At 51.7% G+C, this 24,284-nt stretch overlaps 1 protein-coding gene across 2 annotated transcripts in view; it reads left to right on the top strand.

The window, feature by feature from the left end:
* The window catches only part of gmip (GEM interacting protein), a 28,757-nt gene extending 8,975 nt beyond the window's left edge, over positions 1-19,782 (top strand). The window contains exons 3-22 of one of the 2 annotated variants that reach the window (XM_035397800.1): positions 886-976; positions 1,883-1,979; positions 2,260-2,323; positions 5,019-5,144; positions 5,969-6,033; positions 6,420-6,527; positions 6,636-6,716; positions 7,151-7,300; positions 7,932-8,069; positions 8,982-9,172; positions 10,295-10,401; positions 10,696-10,758; positions 11,297-11,392; positions 12,484-12,620; positions 13,277-13,453; positions 13,871-14,008; positions 14,245-14,447; positions 15,399-15,702; positions 18,529-18,619; positions 19,036-19,782. In XM_035397800.1, coding sequence (XP_035253691.1) covers positions 886-976; positions 1,883-1,979; positions 2,260-2,323; positions 5,019-5,144; positions 5,969-6,033; positions 6,420-6,527; positions 6,636-6,716; positions 7,151-7,300; positions 7,932-8,069; positions 8,982-9,172; positions 10,295-10,401; positions 10,696-10,758; positions 11,297-11,392; positions 12,484-12,620; positions 13,277-13,453; positions 13,871-14,008; positions 14,245-14,447; positions 15,399-15,702; positions 18,529-18,619; positions 19,036-19,682 — 3,074 coding nt within the window. In that variant the 3' untranslated portion in view covers positions 19,683-19,782. The remainder of the gene's footprint in view (positions 1-885; positions 977-1,882; positions 1,980-2,259; positions 2,324-5,018; positions 5,145-5,968; positions 6,034-6,419; positions 6,528-6,635; positions 6,717-7,150; positions 7,301-7,931; positions 8,070-8,981; positions 9,173-10,294; positions 10,402-10,695; positions 10,759-11,296; positions 11,393-12,483; positions 12,621-13,276; positions 13,454-13,870; positions 14,009-14,244; positions 14,448-15,398; positions 15,703-18,528; positions 18,620-19,035) is intronic. The other variant, XM_035397802.1, reaches the window with a different exon arrangement.
* The last annotated feature ends 4,502 nt before the right edge of the window (positions 19,783-24,284 follow it).

Below are 24,284 nucleotides of genomic sequence, written 5' to 3'. Positions count from 1 at the left end.
AATTTGGACCATGTAGGTTTAACACAAACAAGAACAGCAACAGCGCAGTCTATGCAAAAATACAAGCAGTAATTAAGACACGAGTGCATTAACTAAGTCAACTGCGAAACAGCTGTATTGCTACACATACATTTAGCGAAGAGAAAATGCCTGTGCCATCCGTAAATTTACTCGCTAGGTCGCTGAGCCGTCGCCGCTTTGAATTTTAACTGGGTGAAAATTTGCAGGGTGAAATTCGTGGTCGACCCGTCTGCAGTTTGCTGGCCTGCTTTGCCTGGCCCTTCAGCTCAATGCCCACGCATGCAGGTCCTGAATAAAGCAACTTCCGCCCACTGAGGCCCTTTCCTGGAGATACTGTTCCCCTTGGTGTTTCATGCTGACATCACCTTTAACACCATTGCTTGTGTAACATTGAAAGGAAGTTGAGCTGTCTTGGTCAGTGACACCCCTGCCAACTCACCCCGGTGTTCACCGCTCAGTGACGTCTCCTCTTGCAGCTATTTCAGTCTTGATTACAGGAAACCAGGACCGTTCAGCATTTTTAAAATACACAACGCTGTGCATGCTGTGATGTTATGTTCTCCATCAATGAGCCATACCTCCACTTGGCACATACTTGTCTGAAGTGTTTCCATTTGTTTTTAATTCACTGTAGTACGTGCCTGTGCTACAGGTGTTTTTGTCCCACTGGTTTCTGTGCTACAGGGATTTGTGCCCCACTGCTATCTGTGCTACAAACATTTGTGTCCCACTGCTATCTGTGCTACAGGGATTTGTGTCCCACTGCTATCTGTGCTACAGGGATTTGTGTCCCACTGCTATCTGTGCTACAGGGATTTGTGTCCCACTGGTAAAGATTTTTTAAAGATTTCTTCTTCATTTCAGATGTTAGGAGCCAAACCAAGACATCAGAGACCAAACGCTACAGCGAGATTTTCCGTGATTTCGACAACCTTGAGCTGTCCCTGGTTCAAGGGTATGTATCACATGCTCTACTGTAGAATAATGTGAGCGGTGGCTTACTGACCTTAATTCATAAAGCGACAGACATACACTAGTGACCGGGACTGAATTATCATGGTGAATCTACTGCTGGGGACATGTATGTGTTTGCCTTTGTATATTCAATCCATTTGGATGTGTTCTGCAGCGATTCCAGCTAAGTGCCACCTCAAGGCTACCTTGGATTTGAACCTACAACCTCTTAGTCACAAGCCCAGTTTCACTGCCGCCATTTGCAATGAATAAAGCTCAGTGGCATTCCGTGTCAGGTCTGTGGGAGAAATATCTGAAGTATAGCACAGTAGCTTCCATCCAGTGGACTCCAGTGTTTTGAGTTAGCAATCATTGCCTCAGTCTTGCCTCTTGGGTACACAACATATGTGTTTAGTAGAGAGAGAGAGAGAGAGAGAGAGAGAGAGAGAGACTTGCCATAAATTCTGCATTAATGTGTCTGTCCATTATCCAATGTGTCTGCACTACTTGTACATAGGGCCACTGCAGTTCAGCAAATGTGCAATATCCTCAAGTGCAATATCTCAGCTGCTAATCTTACCGTATTGTATTGTTTTGTTTTATATCTTATTGTTTTATTGTTATTGCAAATATATACATTTTATACATATTTAGCACCCTAAATTAGTTTATCTTGAACTCTGTTCTATTTTTAATTGCTGTTCGTTGTGTGTGAACGCACCTTCGGGATTGCTACTGAATTTCGTTGTGCACTGTGCAATGACAATTAAGGAATCTATCGATCTATCGATCAATCGATCGATCGATCGTTTATTTTTTCCCCCACGTGTCTCTGTAATTGTACATGTCTTTGTCACTTGGGTGCGCGTGTGAATGTGACATCGTCTGTGTGCCCTGTGTGATTCAGCACGGTGGACGAGCTGCTATCGGACCCCGACACCCAGTCCATCCCAGAGACCGTCTCCACGGAAACCACCGGGAGTGCAGAGCTGGACGAGACCACGGTTATTAATTTACGCTTGTCAACGGTTGATTCTGTCGGTGTGACGCGGGAACAGATGTACTCAAACTTAAATCTGTTAAGGCTGTAGTAGTCCTGCAGTGTTCCTATAGTATTTCCTAAGTATTCCAGTCGGTTTCCTGTAGTATTACTGTAGCATTCCTGCTGTGTTCCTTTAGCATTTCCGCTGTGCTTTTGTAGCAGTGCTGAACATTGAGTTGTACTTCCATTAGCTCAGTTTGTGTGACCTGCTTCTCTCTCTCTCTCTCTCTCTCTCTCCTCAGTCTGAGGACGGATACGGTGGAGAGCTCCGCTCAGAGGGGGACGAGAAGGATGGGGTGCTCTCAGGTAGGACGTTCACCCTTCGTCTTTTTAGGGTGAGAGGTCAAAGGTGAAGGGGTGTGTCAGTCGTGGGACAGGGTCCTGGTCAGCTGTCACTGTTTTTTTTTTTTTTTTTTTTTTTCTCCCCCCACCCGGTCCCAGCTCTCGTGTGTCTGGTATGTGTATGTCTGTGTGTGCGTGTGTGTGTGTGTGCGTGTATGTGCCTGTGTGTTTGTGTGTGTGTGTGTGTGTGTGTCCGTGTTCATCCCCGGAGGGCCACCTGTGGTCCTACACAGCCTTACAGAGCTTCCCTCTGAGTTGCACACAGTGTAATCTCCCCTCTGTCACCGCCCTGCTTTACAGGTAATTAGACTCGCACGCTAATTAGCTGCAGTAATGGGCTTATGAGAGGAGGAGTGGGCTGGGAGGGGACAGCTGCTAACTGATTCATCTTCAGTCCAGTTGATTTGTACGGCAAGCGAGGGGATAGGAAGAGAGGAGAGGGAAGTTTGTAATTCAGTTTGTAGTTTTGATGATAGTGGGAGGAGTTCTGATAAGTGGGTGGAGTTAACTTTCGGGAGTGGAGTCAGATCAGCAGCTGTTTGAAGACATTTGAAATTTGAGGTTAGAGGCAACATCATGTTCTCTCAGCCAACTGCCTTGAGGGATCAGCTCTGATTCCATGTACTTTAAATCAACCCCATGAACTACACCAGTAGAATCACTATCTGTGACAGAAAAGCATTGAGATCAGAATCAGAGGCGCTGTAATGTGTGTGTGTGTGTGTGTAAAGCGAGGGGTAGACAGAGTGTATGAACCCTTAAAGTGAGTGCACGTCACTGGTGAACAGATAGACAGGCAGGACAGAGGGACAAGTAGATGTAGTGTAGGGGAGAGGCAAGTGTGTGTGTGTGTGTGTGTGTGTGTCCACACTGTGCTTTTGCTGGGCACACTGTCTCACCCCAGGGGGCAAACCCTACGCCATTCTAATGCCTGTTACTCAGCAATGTGGATCTGACCCCAGATTATCCCCTGCCAAAGGTTCTGGGTCAGGAGGGAGGGTTGAGAGTGGGGAGAGAGAGAAAGAAAGAGAGAGATTGTATGCAAGTGTTTTAGCAACGCAAGTTCATGTATCACCGGAAAAACCCATTGGAATTTGAAAACAATGAATATTATTAATTTTATTAATGAATAGTACTGTTATTAATAAATAATAATGAAATTATTGAAAAGTATGCATTTATAAATTCTAAAATTATATATAAATACTGTATTATATATATATATGTATATATGTATTTGAAATAGTTTTTGTTTTGATGATGCTGTTTATTAAAACAGGAGAGGGGGAGAGAGAGAGAGAGAGAGAGAGAGAGAGAGAGAGAGAGGATCAGATTAGCTCTGTGTCGTAGACTCAATCCGTTTTCTGGGGGATTTGGTTGGGTCGCACTGATTTTGTTCGTAAAAGGAGCCACGCTCGAGAGGCAGGGATTTCTGTGTGTTCCTCTGGATGAGCGACCTGGACCTCGCTGGGGTTTGTGCTTGTTCTGCGGTAGAGAGATCGTCTGGTGAAGACAGCATATCGTTTGTGCGTGAATGAGAGAAGTGAAAACTGGGGGGGGTGTGTCGTAGGACAGAGGAAGACAAAGGTCAGTGGGGCTGAGGGGGCGGCGGGAGGGGGGGGGGGGGGGCGGCCTGGAGGCAGTGAGCTGGGTGCCCGTCCCGCTCCTGAAGCCCGCTGTAGAGGTAGCATTCTTAGCCTCAGTTAAAAAACAACCCTGCCAGTTTTTATCAGGTGAGACGGACAGCGAAAGAGAGCGAGCGAGAGAGAGAGCGAGAGAGAGGGGAGGGGGGAAAAGAACTTTGGCAGAGGGGAAGAAAGAGGAACCGGAGGACAGGAAGCGGCAGACAGACAATAGATAAAAAAAGAAAGGTGAGAGACCGAAGGATGGAACGATAGGGGAGGGAGAGAGAACTGAGTGGGCTCGAGCTGGTTCCGGTCTGACGACAGACGCATAACCGCGTGACGTTCCCGTGGTGGCAGGAGAGCTCTTGGACAGCAGCACATGCCCACGGCAACAGAAGACCACGGCAACGTGTTTCCATGGAGACACAAGAACCCTTTAACCACCGGGTGGGGGTGTGCTTCGGACTATAGACATCCCCGCGGTCGGTCGGTAGGACTTGTTCTGGAGCTGGTGCCGGTGGGCGGAGTTTGTGGGAGCAAGGCGCGGAGGCGTGGCCGGCCCGGTCCCTCGCTCCGGTCGGCCTCCGCCCGAATCTCCACCCCCGTTCGAGCCCGGGAGGGAGCAGCCGAGCCCGGTACCGTAGCGCCACACCCGCCGATGACCGAGCGCTCAGCCGGAGGAAAGCGGCCGTCATGCCCGTACGCGCCGCCGCGGGAGGGGGCGGAGCCACGCGCTGCGGTCAAGGCCTTTGCTGAAGCCGGATTGTCCTGTTAAGCTGTTGCCCTGGGGTTGAGCAGATTCGGTCTCCCTCTGTCTGTTTGACCCTGAGGAAAAGACTATCGCTCCATACCTACTTTGTTTCGTTTTTTTTTTCCCGTTTTTCATCCTGGGATATATGTGATGTCTTACAGACACAGCCGGTCACAGAGGCTATAAGACTCTCTGTTTCTGGAGGACGTTGTGTGTTTTTTGGGAGGGGCTAGGGGGTGGAGGGGGTGCAGGCCCACAGTGATGCTTATGTACTCGCTCTCAGCCCAGGACGCTGACCAGGCTCTGTGTCGATGCGAGGGGGGCGTGGAGGTCGCCCTGCAGTACGCCAAAATGTGGTGCAAGTACGCCAAGGACCTGCTCACCTGGATGGACAAGAGGATTAGTTTGGGTGAGTCAGTCCTTTACCTGTCTAACTGTCCGTATTCCCGTCTGCCTGTCGATACTCCTGTTCACCTGTCTATATCCCTGTCCACCTGTTAGTGCCAGTGCCTCTCTGTCCATGTCATGAACAGACAGGAATACAAATGCATATGGGGTTACAGACAGATCAGGTCAGGTGTTCGGAAACACAAGATTGGTGGCCATTTTGCGGTTTCTGTTGAGGAACAGTCAGGCCGTGTTAGCAAACAACAGCAGGTATCCAGAGGCAGGTGGTTATGTGAAGTCAATGCAGCAGCAGAGCAGCAGTGTGGAGCAGCGTTCAGAGCAGCAGTGTGGAGCAGTGGTCAGAGCAACAGTGTAGAGCAACGGTCAGAGCAGCAGTATGGAGCAGCGTTCAGAGCAGCAGTGGTCGGAGCAACAGTGTGGTACAGTGGTCAGAGCAGGAGTGTGGAGCAGCGGTCAGAGCAGCAGTGTGAAGCATTTCCTGTAAATTCAGAATAGCAAAAATGTGGCCTGCACTCAGTGATCACATCCAGCAGATGACAGATAAGTCATTCGTGCGTCATGCAGAACAGTGTGTCTGAGAGGGCGTGTGTGTGTGTGAAACTCATACAGGCTTGCATATCCTTTACACCATCACACATCAGCTGCATGTCTGTGACCCTGCTGGACAGGATGTTCTTCTGAGCCCCACCCAGCTGCACAGATAAAGTGCAGTTTCACCCCTCTGGTAACAGTAAGTTGTAGGTGGAGGTGGAGCCCGGCATTAGTTTAGGTGGTGCTGTACTTTGTCCAGTGGGGGGGTTCAGTGATGTCACTCTCCTCCTGTAGAACAAGAGTTCGCCAAGAACGTCATGAAGGCCGCAGAGACGGCCCGGTCCTGCGTCGCACAGCAGGTAAAACCCCCCCCACCCCCCACACACACACCCCCCCCCCCCGGCTGTCATCCCTGTCATCGCTCTCACATTCGGGTTATAGTGTGTGTGAGTGTGTCTGTCTGTGACTGAACGAAAATCTAAAATACTGAGCAAGTGTGTGTGTCTGTTTGTGTGCGTGCGTGTGGGTGTGTGCCTTTGTGACCGAGTGCGTGTCTGTGATTGTAAGCGTATGAATGAAGTATGTGGTATGTGGGTATGAAGTATGTGGGTGTGTGCGTGAGAGAGAGAGAGTGAGAGAGAGAGACAGAGAGAGAGAGAAAGAGAGAGCGAGCATGTATATGTATGTGTGTGTGTGTGTGTGTGTGTGTGTGTGTGTGTGTGTGACGCTGTCTCTCTCTCCGCAGGACATGATGCCGTTGCAGTACATCTACACCATGGCTCTGGAGCAGGATGTGAAGAACTGCACAAGCAGCAAGCAGACAGGAGAGCTTCTGCAGCAGCGCTGCTACCAGGTACAAGCAGAGAGAGAGAGGGGCACTGTGAGGTCACAGCAGGGGGGGGGGCGTGTCATAGATGATGTCACTCCCAGGATCACACTCACGCTGGTCTTTCTTTCTCAGGCTCTGGCCGCCAAGAGGAACGAGATTGACAAGTGGCGCCGGGAATTCAAGGAGCAGTGGAGCAAGGAGCAGAGGAAGATGGTAGACGTCCGCGTGTCCCTCCGTTCTGTCCGCGCGCGTTCGTGTCCGTCCGTCCGTCCCTCGCGCCCCCAACGGCCGCGTTTTGACGGAGCACGAGGCCGTTAGCCGCGGTTGCTGTTTTCGTCGTCGTATTTTTTAATGCTTGCAGTGAGCGTGTGGAACGGGGTCTGGATCAAGCCTTTTGGTGGTGCGGGTTGGCGCTAGCTAGCACAGTAAACGGTGCTATCGTAATGGTCTGGACAATCTTTCAGGAAAAACGTAGCCTCAGCACAAATACAAATGTGTATCGGCAGTACCGCAGTGCTTTATGAAGGCATCCACACACACATGCTGCTTGGTCGCACCTGTGTCTGATTCTGGGAGTTTCTGTGTGCACGAGTGCGTGTGTGTGTGTGCGTGTGCACGCACATGTTGACGCTGTGCTGTTGCGGCAGAACGAGGCGCTGGCGGCTCTGAAGAAGGCTCGGCAGCAGTACATGCAGCGCTCGGAGGACCTGGAGAAGGCCAAGGCGGGGGAGGAGGCCATGGGGGGGCAGCGGACCCTGGACAAGAGGAGGAAGTCTAAGGACGAGGCGCAGACCAAGGTGAGAGGAGAAATCCGCTTTCTCCTGATGAAGATGACGATGATGATGATGATGACGATGGCGATGATGTCATAATGCTGTTTTCGGTGTAAAGAACGTACATCCCTGCACACACTAATCCAATACTATTGTCTATTATTAATAAGGGTTCATTGATATGCACGTAACACATTCAAACACATTATAAAGGAACCTCGTTAATAAGTATGGTTCCTTTATAATGTGTTTACCAAGCAGCGGAGGTGGGTAACCCGGCTTCAAAGAGTAAAAAGGCTGACCATGTATTTGCTCCGCCAACAATCACTAAACCAGCTGATTACAATAATTAGTTCTCCTATCACGCTGAAGAGTTATGCTATTTCGAATCAGCCGGTTTAGTGCTGAGCACACGTTGTTCTCTGTGAGCAACTTACAGAACTGCGAACTTACATCAGCGTTTCTGGAATACTAAAGTGTGATATCACCCAGAATTCATAGAAGGCCCATTTATAATAAATGTTTAAAGTTAACTGAACAGCCCTAACAATTCATATTCAGACAACCCATCACCGAAAAAAAACGTCACTCTGTCCCTTGGTCCACTCTGTGCGTGAGCGTGAGGGTGCTCAGGGTGCTGTATTTTGTGTGTCAGGTGAAGGAAGCAGAGTTGCTGTACAAACAGTGCATCTATGATGCTACGATGCACCAAGAGGAGCTGGAAAAGGCGAAGGAGCGAATCATCGTCCACGTTCGCAAGCTCATCTGCGCAGGGGACACCATGCTAAAGGAGGTGGGTCTTATGGACGGATACTGTGCTGGAGGAGGTGGGTTTAATGGATGGATACTGTGCTGGAGGAGGTGGGTTTAATGGATGGATACTGTGCTGGAGGAGGTGGGTTTAAAGGACGGATACTGTGCTGGAGGAGGTGGGTTTAAAGGACGGATACTGTGCTGGAGGAGGTGGGTTTAATGGACGGATACTGTGCTGGAGGAGGTGGGTTTAATGGACGGATACTGTGCTGGAGGAGGTGGGTTTAATGGATGGATACTGTGCTGGAGGAGGTGGGTTTAATGGACGGATACTGTGCTGGAGGAGGTGAGTTTAATGGACGGATACTGTGCTGGAGGAGGTGGGTTTAATGGATGGATACTGTGCTGAGGAGGTGGGTTTAATGGACGGATACTGTGCTGGAGGAGGTGGGTTTAATGGATGGATACTGTGCTGGAGGAGGTGGGTTTAATGGATGGATACTGTGCTGGAGGAGGTGGGTTTAATGGATGGATACTGTGCTGGAGGAGGTGGGTTTAATGGACGGATACTGTGCTGGAGGAGGTGGGTTTAATGGATGGATACTGTGCTGGAGGAGGTGGGTTTAATGGACGGATACTGTGCTGGAGGAGGTGGGTTTAATGGATGGATACTGTGCTGGAGGAGGTGGGTTTAATGGATGGATACTGTGCTGGAGGAGGTGGGTTTAATGGATGGATACTGTGCTGGAGGAGGTGGGTTTAATGGATGGATACTGTGCGAGGGGAGGTGCATGTAGAGGAAGGACACAGGTCATGGGGAGGTGGGTGTAGAGCGTATGACGCTCCTGTTGAGCGCAGGGTAAGGGAAGGGGATCACTTGGAGGGGAGAACTGTAGGCGTTCGTGAATCTCACTTTGTCTTACGGGTGGCCTCCTTTCATCCGTCCGCGCAGATCACGGTCAACATGTTCTACTACCAGCGGAAGCATACGGAGGAGGTTCCCCAGGGTTACCACAACCTGGAGCTGACGTGCCGGCCGGTGGAGCCGGGGGAGCCGTACCTGGGCTACGTGCGCCGCTGCCGCCGCCGCCAGCTGCCGCCGCAGACCTTCAGCTTCGAGGAGTTCGCCCCGCAGGGCAAGAGGTGGGACGGTGCACCCCGTTTAAGGGGGGGGGGCTTATGGGTAGGATCTGTCATGCGCCACACACACACACAGCACGGAGAGAGACAGGACGGGCCGCGCGGGACAGTGAATGTCAACGCTAGGCAGCACCTTTTTAGACTTCTGAGGAACAGCCGTGTCTGACAAACAGCAGTGGGAGCAAATGATCATTGGAATACTGAGATTTTTCTCTTTTTTTTTTGTTTGCAGTATTATTCAACTCGCCGTGCTCTTGTAATTCCAAAAAAAAAAGGTGTTCAATTTTTTTTAAAAATCCACTGAGCAAATTAGGCTACAAATTCCATTTTCACTGCTGTGCCAGCTGGACGCATAGATAAGAGGGTAGAATTGGATAGAGATGTCTTGGGCAGTGCCTCGCCATCCCTTCCAATGCCGGAGCAGTGTGTGGGCACCTCTCCCTTAAGATACGCAGGACGGGGTGTAGCACAGTGGGTAAGGAACTGGGCTTGTAACCGAAAGGTCGCAGGTTCGATTCCCGGGTAAGGACACTGCCGTTGTACCCTTGAGCAAGGTACTTAACCTGCACTGCTTCAGTATATATCCTGCTGTATAAATGGATGCAGTGTAAAATGCTATGTGAAAGTTGTGTGAGTCGCTCTGGATAAGAGTAATGTAATGTAATGTAATATTCGCACACGCTGGCAGGCATACGGGCTATCCCAGCCCCACGGACAGGGCCTCAGATCCACTCTGACTCAACACCGTGACCACATGGTCTGCCAGGGCCGCTAATCTTAAGCAATTAATCCAATCAAGTCGTTAGCGGGTTCGGAGAAGACCAAGACCAGGGGGGGGTGTGCATCTGTGTGAGGGAACAGGCGTGAAACAGGTTCAATTCATTTCAGTTTTATTTGTCATAGCACTTTTTTTTTTTTACAGAGGTACTATCACACGGTTTACTGTGGAAATACTATTTGGCAAAAAAAAAACCAGGGCCGAACCACAAAGAAAGCGGTTGAGGTTTAAAAAGAACTCCAACGGGGAGAAAAAACTTTTTAAACGGGGGCCAGAAGAAGCTCCCCAGAGGGAAGTGCCTTTTATTGAGTGAAGCACTGCTTAGAAACCCTTTACCTCCCCCTCAGGTCACCCCCATACCGGCGCAAGACCAGCAACTCCCTCATCCCTGTACATGACTCGCCCCTGATGGAGGAGTCCCCGGCTAAACGGGCCATCAACCTCAGCGAAAGCAGTACGTCTGGAGCTCCTCTTCTTCTGTTCCACTTACCTGTCCGGTGTGCCAAATAGCCGTGTCCGGGTGTGCAAAGCTTATGTGTCACTTAGGTGTCCAGTGTGCCAAATAGCTGTGCTTGTTTATGTGTTGGGTTTGTTTGTGTGGTCATTCGTGCAGTTTTGTAAGTCATACGGCACAGTGGTGCGTCGTTGTGTTGAGCTTGTGTTTGCGTGGTCATTTTGTGCAGTTAGTAAGTCATACAGTGCAGTGCTGTGTTTCTGTGTCGAATGTGTTTGTCTTGTTCGTCTCCAGGGAAAACAGGATACAGTGACAGTGAGAGTATTGGGGGAAGCCTGGAGTCTCTGTCCAGCCCAGGTAGGGATGCATTTCTCGCTCACCCCCCCCCCCCCTCCCAAGTCCTTCCTTCCCTCTCTCCTCACTCACTCATTTATTAGTTTGGTGATTCTCTCTCTCTCTGTCTCTCCTCCTCTCTCCTCACTCACTCATTTATTAGTTTGGTGATTATCTCTCTCTCTCTCACTCCTTCTCTCTCTCTCTCCCTCACTTAGCCATTCCAGTGGCAGCTGTATCTTCCCCTACGTCCGGTTGTGATTTGGTTGACTGGTTTGTTCTTGTGGGCCGAAGGCTTGCGGCTGTCGTTGTGCTGTGAGCCTCGGGACCAGCAGCTGAAGGAGGCTTTTCTCTGTGCTCTGCTTAGAATTTTGGTTTTCAAAAACCAAACCGCCCTAACTGTTTTAAAACCAGCTGATGCCCTGCATTGATTATGATGTTGAAGATGAGGAACGCACTGTCCCTTAAGAGTGGTACAATGCCTGTATCGAAAAGGGAACCAAATAACCCTGTCCCTTGTTTCCCTCCGGGGTCTTAATTATGCCTGCACAACGTTGCTCAGCCCATGGGAACCGCAAGCTCCCCAAAGCCCCCTCTACCGGAACCATGTCGTCAGATGACCTGGATGAGAAGGACCCAGGGACTCCCTCTGAGATGGGTGAGTGACAGCTGTTACTAACAGAAGGTACAGAAGGTGCTCTGTCATGACCTATGGTGGTCACTTGCACTGACAACGCTGCCACTCCACACCCATCATACAGTAGGATTTATTTTCTACATTATAATCACCCTGTTGATTGATAAAGCCGTTAAGATGCTCTTCATACCTCATTGCTTTCATTTCGTATTTAAAAACGGGACATTTTTACTTTTTTCTACATTTAAAAAAATATTTTTTTTTACATTTGTTCATTTTGTTTTAGCTGGGATTTTGACGAACAGTGCTGTGGGTTGTTCATAATATTTTCTGGTGTTTTCCGAAGATAATGTTTCACCATGCTTCATCTTCCCCTAACGTATTAAGAATTTTCACAAAAAACTATCTAGAAATGAGAAAGAAACTAATCTTAGGCTTATCCGTACGTTTGGCGTACGTATTTTTCACTCAGGTAAACATATCCATTCATCCTAAGTTTACTGTGTATCTGTACGCCCCATGTTTTCTGAGGATGAATATGCATTCGTCCTAGGTTTACTGTGTGTCTGTACACTGTTTTCCTACAGAGCTGACAAAGTTTACTGTGTGTCTGTACACTGTTTTCCTACAGAGCTCACTAAATTTACTGTGTGTCTGTACACTGTGTTTTCCTACAGAGCTGACTAAGTTTACTGTCTGTCTGTACGCGTTGTTTTCCTACGGAGCTCACTAAATTTACTGTGTGTTTGTACTCTGCGTTTTCCTACAGAGCTAAGTTTGCTGTGTGTCTGTACTCTGTGTTTTCCTACAGAGCTAAGTTTGCTGTGTGTCTGTACTCTGTGTTTTCCTACAGAGCTAAGTTTGCTGTGTGTCTGTACTCTGTGTTTTCCTACAGAGCTGACTAAATTTACTGTGTGTCTGTACTCTGCGTTTTCCTACAGAGCTAAGTTTGCTGTGTGTCTGTACTCTGTGTTTTCCTACAGAGCTAAGTTTGCTGTGTGTCTGTACTCTGTGTTTTCCTACAGAGCTAAGTTTGCTGTGTGTCTGTACTCTGTGTTTTCCTACAGAGCTGACTAAGTTTGCTGTGTGTCTGTACTCTGTGTTCCGTCCAGAATCGGCAGAGCTGTGTAAAATACGGCCGCAGTCCAGGGCCGCCTGCACTCACAGGCTCCGGAAGATGAAGAGCAAGATGGGGAAGTGCCGACAGTGCGACAATTTCATCCTGGTCAACGGCATTGAGTGTGAGGAGGTGAGAGAGAGAGGGAGGGAGGGAGGGAGAGAGAGAGAGAGAGAGAGAGAGAGAGAGGGAAAGAGGGAGGGAGGTAGAGAGAGAGAGCATGTGTGAGGAGGTGAGAGAGAGAGAGAGAGGGAGCTAGAGATAGAGAGTGTGAGAGAGAAAGAGAGAGGGAGAGAGAGTGACGAGGTGAGAGAGAGAGCTTTCATGCATTTAGTCTTTCATTCTTACGATGACTAGGAATTGTACATTTTGTTTTGTTATCTTTGATCTGTAACACGTTTATGAATGTTACATTGTTGTGATAGGAGCAGTAGTGTAGTATAATGGGTAAGGAGCTGGACTTGTAACCTAAAGGTCGCAGGTTCGATTCAGGTAATCGTACCCTTGAGCAAAGTACTTAACCTGCATTGCTTCAGTATGGATGCTATGTAAAAGCTTGTGTAAGTCACTCTGTATAGGAGCGTCTGCTAAATGCCTGTAATAACTGTGATAACTGTCTCAAAAATGACGGAAATGTTTTCTGACAGCCAGATAGTGAAACAGGCAGGCAGACAGAGGAACAAACCAAACTAGTCAGATGGCCAGACATTTTGATGGATAAAGATAGAGACCGAAACTGGGGCATGAGCACCCCCTACTGGACTGACCCTCTTCTGCTCCTCCCTCAGTGCGGGCTGGCCATACACAGGAAGTGCCTGGAGGTGTGTCAGCTGGAGTGCGAGCACAGGAAGGGGGCGCTGTTTGGGGTGGAGTTCTCTCAGTTTCCACGGCAATACCCGGAAGAGGTGCCGTTCCTGGTGCAGCACTGCACGACTGAAATTGAGAACAGGGCCCTGACCGTGCAGGTAAGCTCACCTGGGCAGGGGGTAGGACGGGGTAGTGGGGCGTGGGGTGTGGGGTGTGAGGTGTGGGGAGTGGAGCGGGGGAGGGGGGGGGGGGGAACTGAAGAGGGTTTGGGGTGGTGAGAGGCTGCACATAAGGGTCATTTGGGTTCATGGTGCCGTGTTGCCCTGGAGTTCAGGAGGAGAGCAGACGAAAGAGGATAAAACCTAAGCTCCTCCCACAGCTAATCCCATTAGCCCCTCCCACACTCACTCGCCATACAGACACCAAGGAGACACTGCTTCTGAAAGTGCATGAACTCTCTCTCTCTCTCTCTCTCTCTCTCTTCTGTCCCATTCTTGCTCTACTTCTCTTTTTCTCCCATTTCCCTCTTTCTCTTCCTCCCTGTCCCTCGCCCTCTTCCTCTGCCCGTCCTGCAGGGGGTGTACCGGATCAGCGGGTCTAAGCCGCGGATCCAGAAGCTGTGCCAGGCTTTCGAGACGCAGGGAGACCAGGTCGACCTCTCCGACCTCTCCCCGCACGACGTCACCTCTGTGCTCAAGCACTTCTTCAAGGAGGTGCGGCTCCGAGATGCGCCGTTCTGAAGCGCTTGTCGAAGCTGTGCGTCATGTGGATGTAGTTCCTGACGGGGTTGTTTGTATGCAAACTGGCTCAGCACAGCAGCGAAGGCCGTCATTTGCTGTGGTTCAGAATAGACAGCTGGGGAACGAGAGGGAAAGGGTGTTTAAACTAACTTTTTAAAATAAGAACCACATCCCCATTTCTGACCGCACTCTGGTTTCCGTTGTTGTAGCTTCCTGAGCCATTGCTGACCTTTGACCTTTACCATGACTTCATCACGGTGGGCAAGAATATCCAGCGGCTGGCAGAGAAGGAGCCCAGTGCACAGACTCCTGGGATAGTGGAGGACATCACGCTCAGCCTGAGAGAGCTGCTGAGAAGACTGCCCCCCTACAACTACAGCACGCTGCATCACATGGTCACTCACCTGCACAGGTAAATCCCGCTGCATCATATAGTCACTCACCTGCACAGGTAAATCATGCTGTGTCACATGGTCACTCACCTGCACAGGTAAATCACGCTGCATCACATGGTCACTCACCTGCACAGGTAAATCATGCTGTGTCACATGGTCACTCACCTGCACAGGTAAATCATGCTGTGTCACATGGTCACTCACCTGCACAGGTAAATCATGCTGTGTCACATGGTCACTCACCTGCACAGGTAAATCATGCTGTGTCACATGGTCACTCACCTGCACAGGTAAATCACGCTGCATCACATGGTCACTCACCTGCACAGGTAAATCATGCTGTGTCACATGGTCACTCACCTGCACAGGTAAATCATGCTGTGTCACATGGTCACTCAACTGCACAGGTAAATCACGCTGCATCACATGGTCACTCACCTGCACAGGTAAATCACGCTGCATCACATGGTCACTCACCTGCACAGGTAAATCACGCTGCGTCACATGGTCACTCACCTGCACAGGTAAATCATGCTGCGTCACATGGTCACTCACCTGCACAGGTAAATCATGCTGTGTTACATGGTCACTCACCTGCACAGGTAAATCACGCTGCATCACATGGTCACTCACCTGCACAGGTAAATCACGCTGCATCACATGGTCACTCACCTGCACAGGTAAATCACAATGTATCACATGGTCACTCACCTGCACAGGTAAATCCCGCTGCATCATATAGTCACTCACCTGCACAGGTAAATCATGCTGTGTCACATGATTACCCACCTGCACAGGTACAGCTCACTGTATCACATGGTCATTCACCTGCACAGGTACAGCTCACTGTATTACGTGGTCACTCACCTGCACAGCATAGTGTATCACACTGTACCCCATGAGCATACAGCAACATTAGCAGATCTGAGCTCATTTTAATTGCTCTCTCTCTTCCTCCCTTGTGTCAGGGTGTCGGAGAACTATGAGGAGAACAAGATGTCCGTGGGGAACCTGGGCATCGTGTTCGGCCCCACTCTCCTGCGCCCCCTGGTGTCGGGGGACATGTCCATGAGCACCCTGCTGGAGACCAGCTACCAGGCCCAGCTGGTGGAGTTCCTCATCACGCACCACAGCGCCCTCTTCGGCCCCCGGCTGAGGGCCTGCACCCCCCCTCCGCCCGCCCCGACCGGGCCGCTGCCCGCCACGCCCCCGAGGCCAGCCGAGCCCGCGAACTCCGACCCCCCGTCTCGCGACCGGCCGCGCTCCCTGGAGGTAAGCGGCAACTGCGCCCGTGGCGACCGGGTCTCCCGCGGCGACAGGGTCTCCCGCGGCGACCGGGTCTCCCGCCAGCTCAACTTTTCCCCGCACTTTGCTTTTCCTGCGTCGGCGCACTTTGCGAACACGTCTCGTTAAGCTCCGCCCACGTGCTTACTGCCTCTGCGAGCTGACTGCGCGCAGGTGCCTCTGCTGGCGATCGGGAGTCACTGCGCGCGCCTGTTCTAAACAGCGGTGGCGTTGTTAACTCTGAGTTTTATTATTGCCACGCCTCCTCGAATTCCGCCAAGTATGTCACACTAAGTCCCACCCAAACTGGCACTGGGGATCACCTGTGTGTGCGCTGATGGTCCTCCTGCCCACTGTCCTACTATAATTTATTTCTTAGCCATTTAGCGGGCACTCTTACCCAGAGACACTTGCACGGTTTCCATTCTTTCTGCACTGCATACGGCTGCATATTTACCGAAGCAATTTGGGTTGCTTGCCAGGCTCAGTGGTACAGTGGCAGTGTCCCAGCTGGGAGTCTGTGAGAGGGGGAGGGGGCAGGTGAGTACACACACCTTACTCTGCGGTGACCTTGCAGCGCCTGAGCTTGAGGGATTCAAACCCGTGACTTTCTGGTTTGCTCGCCTGGCCGCTCTGATCCGGTCTAATCCTGTTTGGAGGACGCGCTCGCCGGGGGAAGCTCTTCTGAGCGGTTTTGTTCTTCGTTACGTCGCCGGTTGCCATAAAGGTCATGGTCGGGGGAGGGGGGGGGGGGTGCAGGCTTGGTCTTGATGGGGGGTGTTTGGGGGGGGGGGGCGCGGGGGGCGCGGGGGGGTGCAGGCTTGGTCTTGGTGGAGGTGCTGGGGGGGGGGGGGCGCGGGGGGGCGCAGGCTTGGTCTTGGTGGGGGGTGTTTGGGGTGGTGCGGGGGGGCGCAGGCTAGGTCTTGGTGGGGGGTGTTTGGGGTGGTGCGGGGGGCGTGGGGGGGCGCAGGCTTGGTCTTGGTGGAGGTGCTGAGGGGGGGCGCAGGCTTGGTCGTGGTGGGGGTGCTGAGGGGGGGGGGCGGGGGGGTGCAGGCTTGGTCGTGGTGGAGGTGCTGAGGGGGGGGGGGCGAGGGGGGGTGCAGGCTAGGTCGTGGTGGGGGTGCTGAGGGGGGGGGGCGAGGGGGGGTGCAGGCTTGGTCGTGGTGGAGGTGCTGGGGGGGGGCGCGGGGGGGTGCAGGCTTGGTCGTGGTGGAGGTGCTGAGGGGGGGGGGGCGCGGGGGGGCGCAGGCTTGGTATTGGTGGGGGGTGTTTGGGGTGGTGCGGGGGGCGCGAGGGGGCGCAGGCTAGGTCGTGGTGGAGGTGCTGAGGGGGGGGGCGCGGGGGGGCGCAGGCTTGGTCTTGGTGGGGGGTGTTTGGGGTGGTGCGGGGGGCGCGAGGGGGCGCAGGCTAGGTCGTGGTGGAGGTGCTGAGGGGGGGGGGCGCGGGGGGGGCGCAGGCTTGGTCTTGGTGGGGGGGGTTTGGGGGAGGGGCGAGGGGGGGCGCAGGCTCGGTCGTGGTGGAGGTGCTGAGGGGGGGTGCAGGCTAGGTCGTGGTGGAGGTGCTGAGGGGGGGGGGCGCGGGGGGGCGCAGGCTTGGTCTTGGTGGGGGGTGTTTGGGGGAGGGGCGAGGGGGGGCGCAGGCTCGGTCGTGGTGGAGGTGCTGAGGGGGGGGGGCGAGGGGGGGTGCAGGCTCGGTCGTGGTGGGGGTGCTGAGGGGGGGGGGGGCGAGGGGGGGTGCAGGCTAGGTCGTGGTGGAGGTGCTGAGGGGGGGTGCAGGCTCGGTCGTGGTGGTGGTTGATGGGGGGGCGCAGGCTCGGTCGTGGTGGGGGTGCTGAGGGGGGGGGGGCGAGGGGGGGTGCAGGCTCGGTCGTGGTGGGGGTGCTGAGGGGGGGGGGGGGAGGGGGGGGTGCAGGCTAGGTCGTGGTGGAGGTGCTGAGGGGGGGTGCAGGCTCGGTCGTGGTGGTGGTTGATGGGGGGGCGCAGGCTCGGTCGTGGTGGGGGTGCTGAGGGGGGGGGGCGAGGGGGGGTGCAGGCTCGGTCGTGGTGCAGGTGCTGAGGGGGATTAGTGCTGATTCCGTGCAGATTAACGCTCGCCGGCTGTCCTGTCCAGCTGGCCTCGTGTTCCTCGGACTCTCACCGTTCTCGCTGTGCATTCTGGGAACCTTCTTGCACCTGGCCTCTGGCCAATGGCTTTGCAGCGAGTGCTTACCCTACCACCCCCCCCCCTCAGGCCCTTACAGAGGGTGGAGGCCGTCCTCTCACGGTAGGGAAATTTCACTTTACCGTTGTCCCAAAGCCTCGTTTTTTACCTGGCCCCCATTGGCTGCATATACCTACTCCTGTGACATCACAAACCATAACTTACTGGTGTGCCCGGCTGGATTTGACCCCTGGGGTCACACTGCATTGCAAAATTGCACAGTGGCCTCATCTGGGAACCGGGGAACGGAACCTTGGATCCTGCCCAGGCGTAGTGCCTACACCTTGGCCCGAATCCTGGACCTCCCTGACTTCTGTGGAACCGCCCTGGCCTGAAGGAAAAAAGTCAAGACAAAGAGACAAACATCTCTAATTCTGAGGGAGATTGGCTCTTCAGTGAAGCAAGCACTCTCTTCAGAAAAACCAGTTCCATGGGGCGAACTGTGTCAACTTTCAATCGGAAAACTTAAATGACCGAAGCTACTGAAATCTTTTTTTTTTTTTACCCCCATACCCCCCGTAGAGTTTATACCCCAACCGCCCTTTAGCTTTTATTTCCCCAAAGCCCTGTCTAGTCTGTAGCCAAGGTGACTGAGGCTTTGTGTCCCTCTGACAGAATCGCACGATCAAGAGAGACTCAAGCGAGGGCTATATATCGGACAACGAGGCGGTGGACCAACTCAGCCCCGATGCCAATGAGAGAGCAGGTAGGCGGGGTCTAGAGGAAGGAGGAAAAGCCCCATTGGTTGCAGCGTAAGGGGTGTAGAGGGGGAGGAGGAGGCTGTGATACCGCTCGCCGCTCGCTTTGTCCGCCCGCCCGCCCGCCCGCTCGCTCGCTCGCTCGCCCTGCCCGCTGTGTGTGGTGCTGAGGCCTGCAGACCTGTCCCGTCTAACTGCCTTTCCGGAACCTTCTCTAACCAGAAGCTGCCCTTCCAAGAAAAAAACATGACTTTGAGGGCTATCCTCAGACTGATGCTTACTGAGTTCCTTAGTCTGAATGTTTGATCTCCTGTTCACTGACATCACCTCTTCTTTCTTTCCTTCACCCTCCTTCCCCTTCTGTATTTATCTGCTCCCCCTCTCTTTTTCTCTTTCATTCTCTCTCTTTCTCTCCTTCCGCCAGTCCTGGCTGTGAGGGGGGCGGGGGCCTCTCCCCCAGGTGACCCTGACGGGGGCCCGGACGTCTCCCTGGGGACCCAGCCTAGGGGCCACTTCAGCCGGATGCCCGTCAAATACCAGCGGCATCACCTCCCGGCTGCGCTCCTGCGTGCTGGGGGGGGCCCGCGGGGGGGTCACTTGGGCGGGGACGAGAGGCAGGACGGCGCGGAGGCGGGGGAGACCGCGCGACCGGGGAGCGCGGACAGCAGCTGTGGGTCCTCCCCGGATTTGGGGGTCCGCAGACAGCCCCGCAGCTGCCCGGAGAGCACCCCCGAAACCCAGATCCTCCTGAGTAAGGCTGGACACGCCCCCGACGACCGGACGTCCAATCAGAACCTCCCCGCTGCGGCCGAGCCGGAGGCGCGACCGGCTCTGGCGGCCGTTCGGACATTTGCGCGTCACAAGGAGGAAGTGGGCTCTGAGGGTCGACCGGACTCGTCAGCCAAGCAGAACAGCAACCAGTCCAATAACAGGCTGGGGGGGCGGCCCCAGGGCCTGAGTCAGTCCCTGAGGAGACCCCTGGGGGAGCAGAGGACCGCCCAAAAGATCCTGTCCGGCCTGAAGCTCCGGCGCAGTGACTCAGGGAATGGAGAGCAGATCCACTATGTATGAGGAGGCGTGGACCTGTTACACACACACACACACACTCACACACACACCTACAGATACACACACACACACTCACACTCACACCTACAGATACACACACACACTCACACACACACACACACACGCCTACAGATACACACTCACACACTCACACTCACACCTACAGATACACACACACTCACACCTACAGATACACACACACTCACACTCACACCTACAGATACACACACACTCACACTCACACCTACAGATACACACACACACACACTCACACTCACACCTACAGATACACACACACACACTCACACACACACACACACACACACACACACACACACGCCTACAGATACACACTCACACACTCACACTCACACCTACAGATACACACACACTCACACCTACAGATACACACACACTCACACTCACACCTACAGATACACACACACTCACACTCACACCTACAGATACACACACACACACACTCACACTCACACCTACAGATACACACACACACACACACACACACACACTCACACACACGCCTACAGATACACACTCACACACTCACACTCACACCTACAGATACACACACACACACACACACACACACACACACTCACACACGCCTACAGATACACACTCACACACTCACACTCACACCTACAGATACACACACACACACACACACACACTCACACACGCCTACAGATACACACTCACACACTCACACGCACACCTACAGATACATGCACACACACACAAACACGCACACACACCTACAGATACACGCGCACACAAACACACACACACACACACACAAACACACAGGATCGAGTGGCCTCTGTGGCCTCAGGTACTGGTACTCAGGTAATCATTTGCAGAACAAAGGTGGATCAGGGGAGGATGGGTTGAGGTGACATTGTGGGCGGGGCCCTGGCATCTGCTTGATGATGGACAACATAAAATCCCAATTAGATTGGGACCCCCCTCCATGACTGTTGTTATGCTAATAGTATTTTCCTGCTAGAATGGAGAAAGGCAGCCTGACCAATCAACTCTCTTCCTGCACAGTGATGTGCGTGAGCAGGTCACGAAAGGTCAAAAGATCTCTCTCCCGCTCTGAATGATGCACTTAGACGCTTGTGATATACACATTTGTGTATGAAACAATTTTTTAAAATGCAACTGTGTGTCATTTTTAGATATGATGTAAGCTTTCCATAAATTTGCTGTAAAATAATAAGCTCTTGAATAATTTATTGTGTCATGGCTTGTGAAAGTACTGTACATGCTGTTTTTTTCCGCCTGAATAGTCTTGAGTGTTAAGCTGCACTTGCAAAGGTTAATTACAACTTCAATTTGTAATTAACAAGTTAATTACAGGTCATGTGACTGTGGCCATTTGAAATGGACTAGGCTTTCTGGTTAACATTACTGGGTGATTGATTGTTGAGACCGTATGTTAAGTGGTCCATTGTGCTAAGATGCAATTAGGCTCCCAAAACCATGGCCAAAACCTTCCAGTTCACTTGCTTCTCGTGTTGTTTCCATTGGGAATTACATGGCCCGACCAGGAGGACTACACAGTTGAAGATCAAAGTAGATAATCACCACTCCTTAAGCATGCGCTGGAAACCACACCCTCCTGATAATGATCTTCAATGTGATTCGCGGGCATTAGAGAGACGTGCACTTCGCCAATGAAACATTTTTGTTGCGGGCATGCAGATGTGTCTCCACACCTGCCTACGTCACATTAAAGTTTGCCGTTAAGTAGCAGGACAAAAATGTCAACAATTTTTTTCAGGAATCCAAAAAAATCCTACGACGTCACGTTGCCAAGGGCAAGAAATAAACCTAGAAGTTTAATTTTGCTGGATGGCTAAATCACCTCCATGTCTTGTGTACCAGCAATCCCATCCGGATGGGTTTCCACACAGTCTGCCTGGACAAGCAGAACATTAAGGGCCTGATTCACCAAGACTTTTAACATGTGCAAGACCTTCTAGCGCATGCAAAACCCATTACACGGCCCATGATTGGTCATGGTATTTGTTTTGCACCAATCGTTGGTTGTGCTATTAGTTTTGCGCGTGCTAAAAGGTTGTGCAGATGCTAATGGTCTTAGGAAACCAGGCCCTAAGTGTCGTCCTCCGAGTCAGTGCCTATGCTAGTTAAACTGGTAGGCTGCAGGGTTAAGACGAGCAGCGGGTTGGCATCACGTGGTTTAGGGGAGAGAGCAAGCTTGTGGGAGAGTGCATGCTTTCCCAAACTGATGGAGGTTTTCAGCAGTGAGTCTACATGCACACACACACACACACACATGCACAATAAATAAATAAATGCCACACAACTGTAAGGTACAATAGGTACACATTTGCATCCAAAAATATTTCTGTCAAAACGCTCCAGCTCCAGTCTGGGTCCAGTTTTACTACTTGTCTGTAAAATAGAGCCTGTTGCGCTGGAGATGACGGGCAAAAATAATGTGAGCTTTTTCAATGCCACTCGGTTCAAATGCAGTTTGTAATACGCATCAATTCAAACAACTCTATGTGTATTAGTACTGCCATCCTGTGGTGGTAGAATGGAAGTACATTGGCGTCCTGACATTTTTGTAGATCACAAAGATCACATGACATAGCCCCACAGTTGAACCTACTCTGCCAGGTGGCTTAACCACTGAGTTGTGCTAAACACTATTGGCCTAAATTAAGACAACTGTTGCTTTCCGTTTTAAAAGAATGCGATGTAAGCCACTGTTTATACCACAAAATAGTGCATCTTCTTGTTTTGACATTTCAAAGGGATCCAGACAAGTCCATTTTCTCCTTCTTTTTTTCGTTTTTTTTGTTTTACTAGCAAATCGCTGTAACACCTTGGGCATGGTACAAAGAATCCATATTTTTTGGAAACTATAAATATTAACAAATTCGCTGATTGTACTACTGCCTATATTTCAGAAAACATTGAATATTTCAAGATAAATTATTTAGACTGAATTCATTCTCTGAAGCTTCAGATCTTGATATAAATCTTCAGGTCTGCGTGTTGTAAAACAGTGAAATTACAACACGCAGGCTTGTTGAAGGCAATAGAGAACAGCCAGGAGTGTGACAACTTTAACTGGTAACAATAATCTCAGGCAAATTCACTGGAAAGGGAGAAGATATGGTGAAGAACCTCACGGTGACTGATGTGGTTTGTTGTGAATTTGTGTTGAAGACCGTGTTGTACACTTGTTTGTCTGTATTCGTGAGATCACAAGCAACTTAAAAAACTGCCAAATGGTATTTTTGTAACCATTACATTACATTACAGGCATTTGGCAGACGCTCTTATCCAGAGCGACGTACAACAAAGTGTATAACCATAACCAGGAACAAGTATGACGAAACCCCTAGAGAGAAGTACCGGTCCAAGTGCAGGGAACAACCGCATAGTTCAACTTGGACCCTGAAGGTTAAACTGATTAACACTAACAACGAGAACGGCAACAACGCAGTCTGTGGAAAAAATACAAGTAGTAGTTAAGACAGTTAATGCACCTACAGTCATTTACAGGGGGGTAGGGAGGGATGAGGAGAGGTGCAGCCTGAAGAGGTGAGTCTTCAGTCGTCGTTTGAAATGGGTCAGTGTCTCAGCTGTTCTGACCTCCACAGGGAGGTCATTCCACCATCGTGGGGCCAGAACAGACAGGAGACGTGTTCTGGAAGTGCAGGTGCGAAGAGGGGGAGGTGCTAGGCGTCCTGAGGTAGCAGAACGGAGGGATCTGGCTGGCATGTAGGGTTTGAATATCTGGTGGAGGTATGCTGGGGCTGATCCCTTGACTGCCTGGTATGCTAGGACCAATGTTTTAAATTTGATGCGAGCTATAACAGGCAGCCAGTGGAGGGTAGTGAGCAGGGGAGTGACGTGGGAGTGTCTGGGGAGGTTGAAGACCAGACGAGCCGCAGCATTCTGAATGAGTTGCAGGGGTCTGGTGGCAGATGCCGGTAGTCCAGCCAGAAGAGAGTTTTCTGATTTTTTAAAAAAAATATGTTTTTATTAGTGTTCCCCGCCCCCCAGTTTGGAATATTCAAAAGAGCAAAAGCCCTCCCTCTCCAGATCACCCTGGACAATACTGTCACCCTCGGCAGGGCTGCCGCCAGTTAACACTGCTTTGGTCAGGATGTGACGCCGGTCTCGAAACACAGTTTCTTAACAGAATGAGCCAACAGGCAGCCCCCCCCAGTTCGCCGTGACAACCCAAACCCCTCCCCCATACTGAGAACCTCCAGAGCGCAGGACACTGACCTTGAGGGACCTTGAGGGCTGAAGGGCTCTCGTCCGTCTCTCCCCCTCTGTGGGCGGGCGAAGTGTGGGGTCACAAGCGGAAGCTGTGCTTTTTTCCTCTGGCTCGGGCCCTGCGTTCAAACCCCACACACACACACACACACACACACCCGAGAGCGCCGAATCTGAGCAGGCATGAGCTGCGGGATTCAGAGAAGCTGTTCTCCGCTTCACAGGAAGCTCCACTGGAGACCCTGGCGTGAGTGTGAAGTCACTGCGCCATGCTCAATCTTATTTATACAGTTATTATGGGACTATATCACGGTTAGG

This window comes from Anguilla anguilla, chromosome 17 (genome assembly GCF_013347855.1).
Source record: "Anguilla anguilla isolate fAngAng1 chromosome 17, fAngAng1.pri, whole genome shotgun sequence".
NCBI lineage: Eukaryota > Metazoa > Chordata > Actinopteri > Anguilliformes > Anguillidae > Anguilla > Anguilla anguilla.
Note: the sequence above shows the minus strand (reverse complement) of the source record. Positions and strands in the feature narration are given on the sequence as shown.